Raw genomic sequence first — 18,655 nt, 5'->3', positions numbered from 1 at the left:
GTTAGGAAAAAAGTTACATGATCGCTATCTAGGGTAATACAATAAAAATACTGCAGTCGGTCAGAGATATAAAACAACCTTTTAAATTGCTATAATAAATAATAATGAAAGTACGAAAGCGTGTTTTTAAATGATGATCATACCTTCAACATTTTCAATTATTCTTCTAAAACAAATAAAATAAATAAATCGCTACTGATAATAGTCCGCGATAAATCTCTTATTATCTAACCACTGATTACCAAGATTATACTGGTTTGAACTCGTTATTTGAAATGACTTCCGAACACTACTATATTTATATACTTTGGACTGGTGCGAATAAATTCGAATAACGATGATTAGGACAAAATTATCTCTGTGAACTTTGGAATCTAAGATAATTTTGCACAATAATTTGCATGAAAAAATATCTTTTTTATATGCATTATTGTAAATTTATGTATAACATTATTTATGTAATTTTTAATTACAATTTATAATTTTTAGCAATATCCTGCTGCAAATTCCTATAGAAAATTTTCTTCTGGTTTGTCTGGTTTGTCTAACCATGGGTATTCGTGATAAATTCGATTGGTCCCCTTGAGAGGAGGCTCTTATCTTGCTGTAAACTCTTAGCTGGATTTTTTTCATAGATTCCTATTGAGGCTTATAAGATTCTGGCTGTGTTTCAAAATTTACTGCCAGTACTGAAAATATAGTTTTCATTATGTACACTATAGATTTTCAATACTGACAGTAAATTTTGGAACACAGCCTCTGTAGGAGCTTGTATAGTGTAAACAATTAATGACAACAGAAAAAAATATCATGGCATTCCTCGTCTTGAACTCAGGCCTGGTCTCTCCTCCGAGTTGGTAAACTTCCGTCCTGCCACTGACTCTGCAAACAAGAATGAATTGAAATGGATTCAGATTTTCAAAAATTGATTCACGAATGTTGAAATGAATGCTTTTCAATCCTGAATGCATTTTTATTTATTTATAGGAATTGCATGGAGTATATCTCTATGCTTTTCAATCTAAAAATAATATTAGCTTTTTCTATGCACACAAAATAATTGTGAATAAACTGTTTAATTCAAAATTTTGAATAGGAAATGCAGTTTTTCAATTCCAATTGCATCCAATTGAATCTAATTGAATCCAATTGAATCCAATTAAAAAAAAAGTATTCGCTATTTAAAATACGCATTCGGAGAGAAAAAAATTTCAATGCATTTTAATTCTCGTTTGCTGGGGAGCCACACAGCTCTGACACTGATAGCTTCTCTGTTGTGTCTATTTCCTCTAAATTCCTTACAATAGGTACCTATAGGATTTACATAGCATATGCATATAGGATGTGTATATAGCATGTGTATATTATATATATACGATAACATAGGAAATTTTTCTATAAGGTTTTACATAGGAATCTATGGCATCCAATCCATGAAAAAAGGCTCTTATAAGATGCATGGGAAAAAGAATGATGTGCAATCCTAAATACAGAATGTTCCGTATTTGGGACTATTTTCGTGTGCAGGTAGACTAAACTGAGTCGAAAAGTCCTGTATCATTTTGTAATTTTCACAATAATTAGTTTCTAAAAATTTTCGAATAAGCGAGTATAAATCGACAATTTTAAGATATTTTTCAGAATTCTTTAGGACATATTTTAAAGATGTTTTTCAAAGAATCCTTGTCTAATATGTCGCAATTTTAGACATTCTACTCATTGGGTAATAATTGTAAAAATTGATGATGATTTGTTGACCGGAAGGTTCAGTTTAATCTGCTCTATCTGCACACAAAAATAATTCCAAATATTTTGAAATATCCTGTATTGTCCTAAAATAGTCACAAATATTCTGAAACACCCTGTATAGTTCTTATAATTTATATATTAGAGTGTATACACAAAAAATGCTATAACAACCAATTGATGGATTCCACGTAAAAATCTAAGATAATTTTTCCATAATTCCAAAAACTGAAAGTCACGTAATAAACAAAGTGTATTTGATGACTCAAAAAAATCATGAGTATATATTTTCTTTATAGCAGTCAGGATTTTTTTTTACCCGACGTGGAACATAAGAATGAATTAAAATGGATTGAAATTTTTTTCTATCCGAATGCATATTTTAAATATTTTTTTTGGATTTAATTGGATTCAATTAGATTCAATTGAATGCAATTGGATTGAAAAACTGCATTTCCTATACAAAATTTTGAATTGAACAGTATTCACAATGTGTGTTTTGCATAGAAAAAGCTAATATTATTTTTAGATTGAAAGGAATAGAGATATGCAATTCCTATAAATGAATAAAAATGCATTCAGAATTGAAAAATTCATTTTAACATTCGTTTTAACATTCGTTTTAACATTCGAGTCAATATTTTTGAAAATCTGAATCTATTTTAATTCAATCCATTCTCATTTGCTGAGAACGTACCTCATTTATTGCATTAAATATGTATTTAAATCTTTTTACAATTGTACTTTTTTTTAAATTTTTTTTAAAGTTAATATATAATAATCGTGCATTTATTTTTAATTCATTTGATATATTCAGCTTTAAAATTGTAATAACACTAGCTGCACCAATTTTCTCAGTAGAAAACGCTATGAACGCTATGATAAAAATTGATTATGAATACCGGTAAAAAATTATCTCAGATTCTGAAATCCACAAAGATAATTTTTTCCTGAATCGTTGGAATTTATTCGCATCTAAAGTATAAAAGTCTAGCAGTCTAAAATATAAAATACCCAGCAAACGAGAATGGATCCAGATTTTCAGAAATATTGATTCACAAATGTTAAAATGAATACTTTTCAATCCTGAATTTTTATCCATTTATAGGAATTGCATGGAGCACATTTCTATGCCTTTCAATCTAAAAATAATATTAGCTTTTTCTGTGCACAATTGTGAATATTGTTCAATTCAAAATTTTAAATAGGAAATGCAGTTTTTCAACTTAATTGCATCTATTGAACCAATTGAATCTAATTGAATCCAATTAAATCCAAAAAAAGTATTCATTATTTAAAATACGCATTCGGATAGAAAAAAATTTCAATCCATTCTCATTTGCTGGACTTATCTTTAACATGGCCAATTCTACTGATTCATAGATGTCAACCAATCTCGATTTTGCTGATTACAGACTATTATATATCCTTCAAATTCGCTTTCAATTCACTGATTACAGACTATTAATTCATTATATGATTGTATAATAATACAAATAATATCTAAAACTGATAATATGATATCAAATTTGATAGATTTTGATTTATATTCGTTCAAGTGATTCAAGCTGATGCCATTTTGAATTTTTGGCTACGTAATTCCATTTCTGGATTGCCAATTTATGGAGGCGCTACATTCTCGGGTAACATTTTACAAGAGAGAAGTTGGACTATCCTGGTATCAATTCTATTTGTATCATGACTTCCGTCTTTCACCATGCAGTTTAGAATAGAAAATCTGTCACATTGATAGCAGAGAGAGACATGAAAATATAAAAACGTAATTGAGGCTAGAATAAGTATTTTCTGTTTTAATTGCACAAATTCTTTAAAAACAAATTTTCTGCTTTAAAAATACAAATGCTTTGCTTTAAAAACAAATTATTTTTTACATAATTTTTGTTTTTACAGCAGAATACTTGGTTAGATATTTTGTCTGCTTTATAAACAAATTCTTTGCTTTAAAAACAAATTCTCTACTGTAGAAAAAAAATTATACAGAAAATAATGTGTTTTTAAAGCTGAAAATTTGTATTTTTAAAGTAGAAAATTTGTGTAACTCTCTATGCCATCGATGTGTGTTTACAGATTTCCTAACCTGAATATCTGTAAACTTTAACAATTAATATCTCGGTTTGCGCGACAGAGCGACACTTTTTTGCCAGATTCATTCATTTCGTGCAAATATCTATCGAACCTTAATTTTATTAATTTTTGTGGTATTGTAGTAATTACAGCTAAACTGTAATTACCCTTTTTTTATTCTTGCACTAGATTGCACTAAAACTTCTAAAACTCTTTTGCTTTTGTCAAATATAAACCATATAATTATCTCACTTTAAGTTTTAAAAAAAAGAAAGTGTACATTAGTTCAGTCACAAAAACAGATCCAATGAGTAATAGTGATAGTGATAATGATCCGCGACTAAGCTCAAGTACGCTTGCCGCATTAGAGGAATTCTTAAAGGAGAAAGAAGAACGAGAGAATTTGTTGAAGTTGATATCCGAGAAAGATCAAGTGCCAGATACTCCTTTTGATGAGAATTGGGTAAAATAAATGAAAAATATAAAATAATATGATATTGGGTTGTCTGGAAAGTTTATGTCGAAGTTGAAGGAAAATTGAAACGCAGAAAATTTAAACTTAAATTTTAATATATATTTATTAAATTATACAGGTTAGTCGATACGAACTTTCCGGATAACCTAAGAGATTTTTTTAATTCTAGAAATCAATTCAGAAATTGATGCACAGTCAATATTACAGCAATTGAGTCAATTTTGGTATAATGACGATACAATCAAGGCTTTTGTTAATGGTGCTCTAAATGCTACACCAGCAAATGGAAAGATCGCTCTAGTTTCTTGTCCAACTCTTTACAGCAAATTAAAGAAGGAGTGTGGTAAACGGCAAAGTACTGACTAATCTTGAGTAATATTAACTTAATTTACAAATAGATTGGAAAATAACATGTTACTTATAATACTGTTACTGTTATACTTTTTAAGTTGTTACTTTTTTGTCTGTAAGTTTGGATCTATAATAGACATCTATAATAGTGCATCACAGGTTCGGTCTATATTTTTAGATCTAATGGAATATGCCAATCAGATGCAAGAGCTCACTTAGCATTCAGTAAGCGGTCGTGCTTCTAGATGCACCCAATAAGTGTTTTAAGCCTTAAGTCATAAGAAATTGATCAATTATAGTTGAATGCTAGGAGAATAATTGATTATGATTTGTCAATTTTTTTGCATACAAATCTTTTATGGCAATTGCCTCCAAAAAAATCTAATTTTCCTGAACTATAAGCATCAAGAATCAGCTTAATTATAAAAGACATTTTTTTATTTATTTATGTTATTCACATATCGGTTTAAATTTTACTTACTGATTATTATATTTGACATTAATTAGTGTAATTTTAAAATCTAAAATATATCCTTAGTATTGTGAAAACAGAAAGTAATTTTCTAAGTATTATAACACATTACTTTTTAAAATTAATAAGTAGTACATTATTTTTGCAAAAAATGGTAACAGTAACGTAATACATGTTGTAAATGATAAAATAAGTTCCTTTTATTAAACAAAGGATGCAGTCCACTTGGCACTATAAATGCTTCGAAGCTTTTGATTGACCAATTCAGAAGAAAGAATTTTATTAATCGATCAATTAAAAAATATTGTGAAGCATTTATAGCATCAAGTGAACTGTAACCAAGGTAAGATTAAGTTTAAGATCATAATGTAAATACATAACCAAGAAATGAAACTTTATATGATCTGAAGTCTTGGGAGTATGGAATTTGGGATATCCGGGTTCGAATCTCAGTTGAGATAATATTTTCAGCAATAAAATTATTTACGGTTTCAAGATACGCTTATTAATTTGTAATATTACTAATTTTATCTTGATTAAATTTTAAAGACTGAAAATTAAATTCGACATGCAGTTTGCAGAATTGAATATGTATATAAAATTTACATCAAATTATTTAAAATGAAAATTCAACTCAGATCATATGTAAAGCTTTCATCTCTTAATTTCTAACTCTATTTGTAAATATATTATTTTAATTGCAGTCACACTGTTTGAGTATGATAGTCGTTTCAAAATATTTGGTACAGATTTTATACAATATGATTACAAGTTTCCTCTGGATATACCTCGGCATATGTCTAGTCAGTACGATTTGGTTATAGCCGATCCACCTTTTCTTTCAGAGGAATGTCTAACTAAGACTGCGGTGACAATAAAGTTTTTGACTAAGAAAAATATTGTTCTCTGCACAGGTGTGTATGAAATTATTTTTCTATCATAAATGTTTGTTATGTTATTTACGCATTTATATAAATAAAACTATCATCTTATATGCATATATATAGGTGCTATTATGGCGGAGTTGGCAGAGAGGCTGTTGGACGTTAGAAAATGTGATTTTCTTCCAGGTCATAAAAACAATTTGGCAAATGAATTTTATTGTTACTCAAATTTCAATTTTGACATAATTCTGAAATGATAACAAACAGTATTAGAAACAGTATTGAATAAAGATATATATTTGTAATAAATACATTAAATATTGATAATCTTTATATTTATTTAAGAACAGAGAGAGATACAATTTTTAAATAACTCCTTAAATAAATCTATAAATTCCACAAAATTGTTTTATGTGAGAGATCTTATTAGTTGACATTCTGATAGCATTACTTCTTTAATTATTGGCTTTGCTGATAGAAGGGATAACATGATGTGCTCAGTTTGCAAACATCTCTCTCTAAAGCGATGTCCATGTTAGAAATCAATCTGAGATCTCGGACAGAGAAAAAAATCAATAAATTACATTTGAACAATTTGATCACATGATCATTGCGATTGGTCAATTTTTTCTTCATCCGAGTCTCGAACCAATTTCTAGCATCGTGGCACAAGGCTAAGGATGCCGACACAGTATAAGTACAGTATGGACACTGAGCGTCGGCACCTTTGAGTAATGAGTCTCAGGTCACATGATTCGCCGCCATGTTGTAGATTGGAAAGGCGCTTATAAATTTGAGTTTTTATAAAGCTACAGAATAATTTTTCTAAAAAAAAAGACATAATTCGGTCGTGTCATGAAATTGTTTATAGCAAATATATTTTTAAATCAAAATTATATATAATATAATGTTAACGAACTTATTATATAAAAATAATATTCACATTAATAATAATAATAATATTAAACAGTAACAAGTAAATTACAAATAATTGATTAAATATTATATGAAAATTGTAATTGAATAATTATGTATGAAAAGATAATATATTACATAAAAATTATAATTAAATGTGAAGTTGTAATTTAATAGTATATGTACACGCACACACGCACGCATACACACACACACATGCACGCACGCACATGCATATTTTATTACGAGAATATTTTATCGTATATAAATATAAGTCTATATAGTGTCTACGAAAAAATTTGATTTAATTTTTTAGTAAAACTTAATTTTATTAATCCTTTGCCATACTTTTCTCTTACAAATTAAAAAAAAATAAGCTTTGTACGACCCAGTAAACGAGAATGGATTAAAATGGACTGAAATATTTTTCTATCCGAATGCGTATTTTAAATAAATTTTGGATTTAATTGAATTCAATTAGATTCAGTTAGATACAATTGGATTAAAAAACTGCATTTCTTGTTCAAAATTTTGAATTGAACAGTATTTACAATGTGTATTGTGCATAGAAAAAGCTAATATTATTTTAGATTGAAAGGTATAGAAATATATTCCATGCAATTCCTAGAAATAAATAAAAATGCATTCAGGAAAAACATTCATTTTAACATTAAATGTAAATCATTAATTCGTGAATATTTCTGAAAATCTGACTCATTTCAATTCATTTCAATTCAATCATGTTTGCTGCGAAACGACGTACCATGACTTTCACCCGTGATACTCATGTTTAGTCCCAATTTCTTTATCACGAGTTTCACACAATATTGTAGGCGAAAGGATTAATTATATTTTATGTGAAGGAGATCTAACTAATCTAATCCTGTTTTCAACTTGCTGAAGGCAGCCACATTCCTAATTGGAAATTGACGCATTAAAAATTGGGGGTCACAAAAAGTTCAGTGTCCATACTGTACGTACTTATCTGTGATAAGAAATCGATTGTGTATCTTGAAATGAGGTGAAAATTACAAAAATGAGCAATGATTACTAGGTATTAACCAATTAAATTATGAATATTCTAGTGAATTTGTTCACTTTTGTAATTTTCATTTCATTTCGAGATACACAATCGAGCCCCAGTTGAGTGAGTACTTATTACTATTGGTGTATTCTTTTGGATCATCCAATCAGCATTTTAGATCTGGGAGAATATATCAATAGCAGCGATCGTTCAACTGTTGAGTCTGCTGAACGCAGCCATTGAGACCAGATATTGAGCTTTATGGCTCCAGCACACTGGATGCGGAAACGCTTGCCACGCGGTAAAATGAGATGCATAACCACTATTAGGAGCTGTAAGCTTATTGGCTGTGTGCAGAAGCATTAAGCATCATGCGACTTAAAATTGAAGCATCGGATTGGCTGAAACAACAAGCTTGTGATTTGCGACGTCTATGATATGATCAATGTAGAACGGTCTTTATATTTTCCTAACAAGTGAAAAGTCCCCAGATCCGTAGGAATGAAGAGTAGAAAAATCTCTAGGCAGTGTCGCTTTCGCGAAAAAGTGTATATACATACACGCGATGGAAAGCGTAAATATTTACTTCTCTTGAGTATTCGTTTCGGCGCATTTTTTTTTAATTTGTGTAATCATGATAGACGGAAACATCTCGATGGAGGAAGATACCGAATTACGGGACCTGGTGGTGCAGACTCTGGAAAGTAACGGCGTTCTTGCTAAGATACGGGTGCGTCTTCAGATAGTTATGTCTTACGAGAAAAAAGAATTTTCGCAAGTCTCTATAGGTTAGGCGAATGTTTTCGGGGCAAAAATGAGTAGAAATTTCGTTAAAATCATTATTTGATGTTTCTCTCTTTTCCATCTGTCTTATCGAACCTCTTTTGAAATATTCGCAGGCGGAACTCAGGGCGAGCGTGTTTCTGGCACTCGAAGAACAGGATTCAGTTATGGTAAGGGTCGTTGAGGCATGCACAGTTGTAATTAGGACGCGAGCATAGAGTTTTGCATAATTCATAACACATCATGTTTAAGAAAATGAATCAAAGTTCTTACTTTTTTCCACTAAAAAATAAAAGATAATGATTGATTGATTTTTTTTAAGAATCTATGTTCTCTTAGACATAGTATATTCACACAACTTGCATAGCTGCATAAATGTATGCATAAAGAAAATTATTATTCAATTATTTTATGCATCTTTATAAGAGAAATGCAATTGGATAATTTTCTTTATACATTTATGTGACTGTGCAAGTTTGTGTGAATTTACTTTTAAGAATAAGATTTATACATGTTGTAAACTCATAATCTACAATAAATTGATCATTCGCAGTTGAATGATGATTGATTTTATTCTCTTTGTGTTTGACTGTGATTGATTAATTTCTTGCAGCTTATGACATAAGTCAAGGTGTATGGTATGTATAAATGATCCTCAAAAAGAAAGCAAAAATCCATTAAACTCTTACAAGTTATATCCCTTACTTGTTTCAACGATACAATTAAAAAAAAACAAAGTTTCTACAATAGAAAACGAATTCAGATGTTTTAAATTATTGTAATATTAATGCTGAAATGTAATTATGGTATAATGACTCAGTGTAGAGGAATAAAAATATGTTCTTTTTTTTGGTTTCTATTTTTTTTCTGTAAACAACTCCAAAATTTTAAAGTTGTAGTAAATGAGCAATTTGTATCTTTATTTGAAGTTTATATAAAAGAAAAGAAAAATGCAGTGTGTAGCAAGAGAATGATTTAATAGATTTGGAATAAATGTTCCAGAATCCTGAACCACTTCTCAACAAAACTGTAAAACAGTACCTGTCTAATTCAGAAGGAAAATTATTGTTTTCCTTAGTTAGGGAGTTCCTAGAATACTTTGGTCTTGACTATACAATATCTGTGTACGACCCAGAAACATACTTTGGGAAGGAATACAACTATGTAGGAAGAAATAAATTGTGCGAAGAATTAGGTATTGTTTCAACTGAGCCATTACTGGGAGAAATTCTCAAGAATAGCATCAACGGTGCCTTTAATAGTTCACAAAAGGTATTTTCTTGAGTTAAGTTGATTGTTGGGATAATTATGTAGTTGTAATTGTTAAGGACCAGCAGAAGTCAGAGATGAATTTCTCTTGTCCCAAATTACAGCTAAAATATTGAGAAAATCGCAATGCAATCGCAATATTCGTAATCAAAAAAAATTGCTGCAAGACGCCTTATGTCCGCATTTCAGACATGTTGGCTGGGTAATTTCTTTTTTCTCTTTTTATAGATTTGAAAATCCTTTTCTAGAATTAAAGTATTAATTTATATTTGTGAAATGAAATTTATGTGCATGTTACTTTTAGAACGGAAAAAAAATTTTTAAAGAATGAAGATCTTTACTATGCTTTCCCGACAACACGCATGTTCAAAAACGAGACATAAGACGTCTTAAAAACGCTTAATGGACATTTTAAAGGTGTAAAAAGACATATCTTGATTTTGGGACCTTTTGTTGTTTGAATTGAATAACCAAAACAAAATTAATAATGTCAATATTCTTCAATTACTTTCGGGTAATTCAGTTTCTTTCGGAATGATCCATGCTAACTCTCATAAGAATATTAGTCTTTAAAGGGTCGTTTACAATGGAAGTAATATAATGTGATTAATTGTAAAAAATCGACTAATCACAGATAAATGCGAGAATACTAATCGACTATGATTGTTCAGTTTCTTACAGCTTATTACACACTTCTACTGTAGACAGCTCTTAAAAGTATCTCATCGATGCTCCTTCATAAAGTTATATCTCATGTAATTATAATTGCAATGTATGTTTCATCACTTGATTTTTGTTGCTAATACAAAAATGTATTACAGAAATAAATTATTTGGTTTGAGGCACATTCCGATAAAAATATTTGCTTTAACAACTTTAATTCCTAGCATTTCTTATATTTTTATACATTTTTAAAAGCAAAGATATGTGAAATAATAAATTTTTATGAATCCTTTCTACAGAATAAAACTAGACACGATGTAACAAATGAAGACTCAACAAATTTCGCAAATGCAACGTTTGAAGTGTCTGTTCCCAAAATATTCCACAATGAATCCGTATCGTCAAATGAAATATTAGAAAGCATTTCTGAACAGAGTCCGAAAGTTCCAATAAACGTGACAATAACGGACAAAAAGAGCAAAGATACACCGACTGGCGCCGACGTTGTAACGGATACGTCGGATTATGATAAGCATCAATCTTCTCTCAGGGAGAGTACAACGGATACTGATAGAATTGAAGGTAACAGGAACAATAATGTAAATTTTGATAAGAATACTTCGAATCCACATGACACATGCACGGCGACGAACTATGTGGCACAGGAGACTGATAGTACCGTTACGTCCAATCAAATGAGTCCATTAAGCAAATCCGAATCCTTAATTAAGTTCGATGACTCTATAGTGATCGACATGCAAGAAAATCAAAATAAAGATGTATCTAAACAAAACAGTATAAATAGTTTGGAGCTAAGTATAGAAAATAATGTACAAAGTAAGAAACCGGTTAATGCGGGAAGCAACTTCGGGAAAACGATTTATTTTGACGAGATTATCGTCGGCAGTGAGCGGAAAAATGTTAGTACAATGAATAAAGCCGAACCTTTTCTAGAAGGTTTGCCAACTATAAATCAGAAAGCTAATTCTATATTTAGTGATTTGCCGCCGTTAAATGGTAAAAAGGCCAACATTAATGATTTGAAGGAATTAATGGATATTGGGCTTGGTGAGTTGCAAAAATATAATATAAAAAATATATAAAATTTATGTTTGCCTAATCATCTAATATGCATATACAAATTTCGAAGAGCTATTGAAGCAATACATTTTTATAGCTACAGATGGTATAGATAACTATGAAGAAGACTTTGTGTCGTCTGCATCAGGTAGCGCAAACGAGCAAAGCCCTACTAAAGAGCCGGATAAGATAGACAGTCCTCTAAAATTACAAACGAAGAAAGAGGAAAAGCCTCAAAGTGCTCGTACCGAAGATTTAAGTGAAGAAATCGAAGAAATGGATGAAATCTTGAGTAGTACCTCTTGCGTAAGTAAACTAAATCTAAATTAATGCAAACTGCACTATTTATTACAACTGCAATCGCACATATTTTTCTTCTATATAAATTACCTAACCATGTACACATAGAATCGTTATATTTTAGCTCGAAGATATAAATACAGATAAGAATATATCAAACTTTGCGACGGGTATTATCGCGGATCATATATAAGGAATGTAATTTTTAATGGCGCATCGCATAGATCCTCTGTAAGGATTCTAGCGAATTGTTCCTCTTGTATATGTTATTTTGATAAAATTGATATCTTATCGCTAAATTGCCACGGACATCTATGCCGACTACCATGAGAATTTAGGAACTCGCAGAATTAACTTTATAGTTTCTGAAAGGCACTGCCAAGCTGAATGGCTCAATACTTATAAGTTGCGCTGCAAAGAAAAAAAACGTAGAAGGAAAATGTCTGAATGCGTATTACCACAGATGATACCATATTTTTGTACGATTTGTAAAGATAAGCGGTACTCTGAAACTATCAATACAATATCATAGTTTGCAATAATTATGCGTGTTGTGAATAATCATCTTTTTCATAGATTATCCGAGACATTGCATAATTTAAAAAAAGCAATATGATTGATGTACTGTTACTGATAAGAAGCATATACAAGGTGTATTTCTTATTTATGTATATAAAAAAGTATTTTCTGTCATTCATTAAAAAATTAATGAAATTAATGAAATTGTAAAATGTGAAGAAATACATATAGAATCATATGAAGTAGCAGTTATACAATTAAAAAATTTGTAATAATTTTAAATTTTTTACATCTTGATAAAGAAGAATAATACATATTGAATATTATAAAGTAAATAATTTTAATTTAACTTCAGACAGGCTACCTTCTACGTTATGTAAAAAATACACTAGTATTACATTACTCTTATAAATATATTATGCAAGAGAGTGTTATGATAATTTAAATATTAGAGAAGTAAAAAAAAGAAAGAATATACGAGTTACTGCTCGTTAATAATTTAATTACATTTCTCTTTTTTTTTTTAAGGAACTTTCTATTAGCATTTTGTTGTGTTTACAGAAATATCTCTGCCCTTACTTTTATGACTGAACATTATCTATTACCTCATTTTATATAAAGTGACATGATATTGTAACAATATCAGGAAATCATCCGTCTAGAAATGGATTGCCTAAAAAAAATCCATCAAATAATTTTTTGAATATAATGGTGCTAAGTATTTGAAGCTAAAGTTATTTATGAGAGTTAACGTTATCTAAGAAAAAGACAAAAAATTAGGTGCTTATATATTTTCTTGCATCTATGATTCGCAGGAAATTAATGAAAGCTAGATTAGAATATTCATTTTTGGTAATATATTTCAATTGAAAAAAAAAAAGAATGAGAAAAGAAGAAAACATTTAATGCAGATATTTTGTGCCCCCATATAGGATGCAATAATATAATTAAGTACAATTTAATTATAGAGATGAATCAAATAGATGCTTGACAAATCAAAATCTTTTTGTAAAAAATATATATAGTCAGCCAGCTTTACAAAAAGAATTTTTATTAATGGCTAAACTGTATTGCAACAGTAAAATTTATGTTTGGTTCGAACGAAGAAATTCCGTCACTCATGCAACTTTTAATCCAACAAGATTGAATAGTAATTTTCTCATCACACACAGAAACTTGTCACATGCCAGATGAAGAGTCAAAGAAATACTATGCTCAAATACTTGCAGCATTTTTTACTGTATATTTATATATTTATAATTATTATTGCTTGTATTATATGATTCAGATTCAATATGAATGTATTACGAAATAAATATTTATTTTGATAGCAACAAATGTGCATAATGTGAGAGGAAGGGACAAATTACATAGTAAGGTAAACAATAAATGCCGTTATAAATTTCAATCTTATTGCAATAGGAAATATCGTTAGGTGTAGGAAAAAATAATACGAAGGTCGTTTGAAAAGTTTTAAAAGTTTTAATCTCAATATGAAGATGATGTTATTCATCAAAACCATTCTGGGACTATAATGCTTTGAAAGATACCTGTGAAAATTGTAAAATATGAAAATTGTATTTTGGATACTCAGTTGTTGTTTGACAGTCATTTGTGCAAGTCAATGTCAATGTTTTTATAAAAATGGAAAAAATCGAATATCATGCCGGGATTAAGTTCTTGCATTTGAAAGGCATTATACGCCTGCACAAATTAAAGTCGAGTTGAACGCTGTTTATTCTGAGAACTCTATCCCATCATTTGCCATCGTGAAAAGATAGGCAATTGAATTAATCGTGATCGTACCAGTTTGGCTGATGATGAGCATTCGGGACGGTCAACAACTGTGTTAAAGGGAAGTATCACTGGGAAAAATATAAAAGGAGACTGTGTTGAAAAATAAAATTGAATTTGAAAAATACTTGTTTCTGTTCAAAACTTTTCAAACGACTTTCGTAAAAACGCTAAAATGATTAATAAAAATTTGTATCAATTAAATTAGATGATTGTCAAGTTAATTAATTTTTCTGGTTCATTTTACATGCAATTTATTTTTCATCTTTACAAATTAATCTTTGTACTATTACACATATGTTTAACGCATATAATAATGTTAGGTTGATGTAAAAATGTCGGTTTTTAAACTTTGGGACCTTATATGTATATATATATATATATATATTCTATAATAAGGATATGTTCGATTATGTTGATGTTGCATCATTTTCAAGCGCAGATTCCGCTCTATTAATTGTGCTAGTAATTTTGTTTTCAATGTTTGTGATCAATTATTGTTAAATTTTTATCATTATTATTAAATATGAAAAAGAAGCAATTCTGAATTTTTTTAATACAAATTCAAACTAGGTTTTAAAACAGAGGATACGAATCGAAGAATTAATGAAGTATTCAATCAGGAAGTAAACGGACAATATAATGACGATTTCAAAAATTTCATAATGGAGGTGAAGACGATCTGCATTCATTGACAATGATCTTGAAAGTTTTTAATTATTGAAGTGGATCTATTAAAAACCACTCAAGAAGAATTAATCAATAGACAGAAATTAATCAACAGTCTTTGATTAATTAATAGTTGTTTGTCGTTTGAATCGAATCAGTAAAATAAAAACCGACATTATTTTTGTATTAACCAAATATATCATAATTAATATGTAAGTGATAATGAGATAAAAAGAGATAAAAATAATTTTATACAGACCTCAAAAGCGCCTTGCATAGTATGAGTCCCTTACATAATATGCGTCCCTTCGTCTCAACACTACGTTCGCGGTAACGGAATCGCTTAGTTCGAACTGCCGTTTATCCTGATGTGTATTTAAAAAAACCGATGAAAAGAAAAGAAAAAAAAAGCAGGTGTGTTCCTGATCAATCAGCGTGGTTACATTCTATTATCGACACGGCAATCTTGACGACAGGATTCAGGACTGCATTTGAACATTCCTACACTCTATAGAATCTAGACGAGAGATAGATACATTCCAATGTTACAAACTAAGGCCGATATTTTTGTTACGTCGTTACCATTAGCACGCATGTTTACAGAATAAGTATGTCTCTCATCATAGACTGTAAGACTATAATTTAAGAAGCGTTTTTTTGTATCCGCCGCGGCTACAGGTTTACTCGATCTTTCGGAGCGGTAGAAAGTTTCGCTTTCAATGGGAATTGATCGCATAATTGCGAGATATATTTCTTCTCAGACGAGTCTCGTTTAATCGTAATTAACGGCAATTTTGGAACTACATCACGCTTACCTGTCATTTGATTTTTTTTCTTCGCATGTTGTATTGTAGATATATTTAGAGAAGGTATATGTAAAACCTATAGATTGTCTCTTCAAAGAATATTCATCAAGATGTATTATCAACTGTTTGACTCGTAATGTTTTTGAATATATTTATCCGGGGATGAACGACATCTTATTTTTTTGATGATTGTTTGACGTAATTTTTGTAAGAGAAACATATCCGAAGCTGATTGTATGTTAAATCAAGTAATAATTTTATTATGAAAAATGTATGTACATATATGACATACAGTTTAAATGCATAAATTTTATGGAGAGGCAGTCTCGATATTTTCAAGAAGAATAGAAGAATAGTCGTAGTTATTCACAGTTTAAAACTTCATGAATGAAGCATTGATAGACAAAACAACCTACTTTACGATACTCCTTTACATGATTGCAGATAATTATTTTGTAACCACGTTGAAACATTGGTAGCTAATACCGTGCCTTTTAGTGTATATGAAATAATTATAAAGAATGCAAATAATAATAAAAAAAGAAGTACTGTGGCATTGTGGGTTTTACGAAACACCTATATTACTTATTTATGATTTTCAACTATAATGTAATAATATGTGTATTCCTGTGTATATGTTATTTATTTTATAAAGAATTTTCTCTTTTGCAATTGTCGCTACTTTCTTTTCCATCACTATATTTCTGTAAAAATACAGTATGTTTCTAGTCCCTTTGTGTAATTTGCCTTTGCAGCCTCAACAAAGAGGTTTGCTCTTTGTTGCTCAGTGAATTATGCTAAAACTTTCCATCAAATTTCCATCATGCTCTAATAAAGTTGTGTAAAGCCAAAAATTTGGAAACTTTTTAAAAATTAATATTTCTGGAATTACTTACTTAAATATCCGTAACAATGTGTTTTTGAACGATAATTTTTCAGGTTCAATAAATTATTGAATCTAAAAATTATTGTTACAAAATTATATTGTTATGAATAAGTAATATTATTATATTGTTATGAATAACTAATCCCAAAAATGTCAATTTTTAAAAGTGTTTCTAACTTCGTCTAAAGTATACACCTTTTATTTTAAGTATGGATAATGAACACACAATGTGTACATTAGTTTTGCAACAAAGAACAAACAAGGAAGAGATAGGATCCTAAAATTATGTGTTTGATCGATTCAGTAAGAGCTATTTGTCATTGACGTACTATTATACATTGCTACATCATTATGCATGTACAAATTTTCTAATTTTGTTTTATACATAGTACAAAAACTTTTATAAAGTAAATCTTGTTATGAATTGATGTCAGAAGCCGATAAAAAATTATAATTTTCCAACTTTTTTCCATTTTTATCATAAAGTGGATTATCTTATTGTCATTTATGCTTTAACTGTGAAAAAGAATTTTTAAATCTGTAAAAGCATTTAGAAAAATACTTATTTGAAAAGTAATCAGTAAAACACAAACGACTTTAAGATTCTTTTAAGGCACTTAACTTGTATATTCACTACACTAGAAAAATGTAAAAATTGTAATGGATAAGTGAGCATACTTCTGCCATGTTATATGCTGCACTTTAATAGTATCATATGTTATTTATGTATCTTATTAATAATAATGTATCTTATTAAATGCCTTGAGAGAAAACTAGTAGTGATATGATGTACCTTTTACCTGACAATGTACAAATATATTTCTATAACTAACAGACAGTATATGACATTGCAATGATGTCATTAAATTACAATGTATATAACAAGTAACAATATATTTCCATAAATTCCTGTATTTACATTCTGTTGCGTTCTCTTTGGAGTCGTTCACTATACGTTTTTGATACAAGATTGAATGAGTCCATGTATCGATCCATGCACATTGCTACACATTTCTGTAAACAAATCAATTAAATCAGAAAATAGAGAATCAATTCAAATAGATTACAATAACAAAATTGATTAAGAAAAGTTAATAAAAAATCATTCTATATAAAACACAAATTTCAAAATGATTGTATAAACATAGAATATTTTTCATTAAATTTTCTAGTTAATTTAATAATAGTCTTAGAAAACCATGGGATTTAATAAACAGAAGATTTATTACCTTGGGCGTTCTGACACAATTCTTTAAGGTTAGATTTAGTATAGGGAAAATTTACCTGTTCTGAGCTGTCCAGCGAGGTGCCCGGCTTGCCTATACATTTTTTGAAGCATTTTTCCGTCATTTTCTGCAAATATGTGTAAAACTGTGTAACTTTCAGTCAATTGAGATGCACTATCAGGAAAAGATGTTGTATAACGATACCGTGAGCAATTCCTGGGCATTAGCAACCGCTATTTGTTGCTTCACTTGTTGCATCAGCTCGTCCCGCTGCGAACCGGTTAAGTTCCCCACCGCTAACGAGTCCATTTTCTCAAAGTTTTCTGATTATATTTATGGGCAATAAAATCAAAGTTTGCAAAATTCAGTCTATTATCCGCGAGGGATCGATGTCGCGAAATCTAACCTAACCTCGTCTCTCGCCGGTCACGTAAACGAGACCACGTGAAACAACGATGAAGTTCCCGTTTACACGGAATTGTCATCTTTCATGAATTTTCAAAAGCGATTGGTAAACAGTCTCATAACTGGACAACCAATCACGAAATATTGCACGAATATTATACATCTGCCCTTATACTTGATTCGCCATCTTAAAAAATTCAAATGTTTTGAATAGCCGCGATAGTATTTTTATAGCGTTTTCTCTTGGCTGTACTATCAGTGCAACACTTAGTCACTGTAGCGTGTTTCCGTGGTTATAATGTA

General features: G+C 29.7%; 3 protein-coding genes across 3 annotated transcripts; 2 read left to right on the top strand and 1 right to left on the bottom strand.

Moving 5' to 3' along the window:
- Positions 1-4,138: 4,138 nt before the first annotated feature.
- On the top strand, positions 4,139-6,270 carry LOC105623729 (N(6)-adenine-specific DNA methyltransferase 2). Its single transcript, XM_012205109.1, has 4 exons — positions 4,139-4,294; positions 4,514-4,661; positions 5,834-6,043; positions 6,137-6,270. Exons 1-4 carry the CDS (start codon positions 4,139-4,141, stop codon positions 6,268-6,270), a joined length of 648 nt encoding a protein of 215 aa, XP_012060499.1.
- Positions 6,271-8,586: 2,316 nt separating this feature from the next.
- Positions 8,587-12,240, top strand: LOC105623728 (FGFR1 oncogene partner-like). Its single transcript, XM_012205108.1, has 6 exons — positions 8,587-8,682; positions 8,852-8,905; positions 9,738-10,007; positions 10,967-11,735; positions 11,845-12,053; positions 12,172-12,240. The coding sequence occupies exons 1-6, from the start codon at positions 8,587-8,589 to the stop codon at positions 12,238-12,240; spliced, it is 1,467 nt and encodes a 488-aa protein (XP_012060498.1).
- A 5,396-nt stretch (positions 12,241-17,636) lies between these two features.
- On the bottom strand, positions 17,637-18,256 carry LOC105623726 (mitochondrial import inner membrane translocase subunit Tim13-B). The gene is made up of 3 exons (XM_012205107.1): positions 18,152-18,256; positions 18,006-18,074; positions 17,637-17,735 (listed from the first exon to the last, which is right to left on the bottom strand). Exons 1-3 carry the CDS (start codon positions 18,254-18,256, stop codon positions 17,637-17,639), a joined length of 273 nt encoding a protein of 90 aa, XP_012060497.1.
- Between the last annotated feature and the right edge of the window lie 399 nt (positions 18,257-18,655).

Source organism: Atta cephalotes (assembly GCF_000143395.1).
Source record: "Atta cephalotes unplaced genomic scaffold scaffold00063, whole genome shotgun sequence".
NCBI lineage: Eukaryota > Metazoa > Arthropoda > Insecta > Hymenoptera > Formicidae > Atta > Atta cephalotes.
Note: the sequence above shows the minus strand (reverse complement) of the source record. Positions and strands in the feature narration are given on the sequence as shown.

Excerpts from the sequence above, each read along its gene's own strand:
- LOC105623729 (XM_012205109.1), top strand. The coding sequence starts at position 4,139 with ATGAGTAATAGTGATAGTGATAATGATCCGCGACTAAGCTCAAGTACG. Across the intron at positions 4,662-5,833 it reads GGAGTGTGGTAAACGGCAAA|TCACACTGTTTGAGTATGAT; the intron begins GTACTGACTAAT and ends TTTTAATTGCAG. Across the intron at positions 6,044-6,136 it reads AAATATTGTTCTCTGCACAG|GTGCTATTATGGCGGAGTTG; the intron begins GTGTGTATGAAA and ends GCATATATATAG.
- LOC105623728 (XM_012205108.1), top strand. The coding sequence starts at position 8,587 with ATGATAGACGGAAACATCTCGATGGAGGAAGATACCGAATTACGGGAC. Across the intron at positions 8,683-8,851 it reads GCGTTCTTGCTAAGATACGG|GCGGAACTCAGGGCGAGCGT; the intron begins GTGCGTCTTCAG and ends AAATATTCGCAG. Across the intron at positions 10,008-10,966 it reads CCTTTAATAGTTCACAAAAG|AATAAAACTAGACACGATGT; the intron begins GTATTTTCTTGA and ends TCCTTTCTACAG.
- LOC105623726 (XM_012205107.1), bottom strand. The coding sequence starts at position 18,256 with ATGGACTCGTTAGCGGTGGGGAACTTAACCGGTTCGCAGCGGGACGAG. Across the intron at positions 18,075-18,151 it reads ATGCCCAGGAATTGCTCACG|AAAATGACGGAAAAATGCTT; the intron begins GTATCGTTATAC and ends ACATATTTGCAG. Across the intron at positions 17,736-18,005 it reads CGCTGGACAGCTCAGAACAG|AAATGTGTAGCAATGTGCAT; the intron begins GTAAATTTTCCC and ends ATTTGTTTACAG.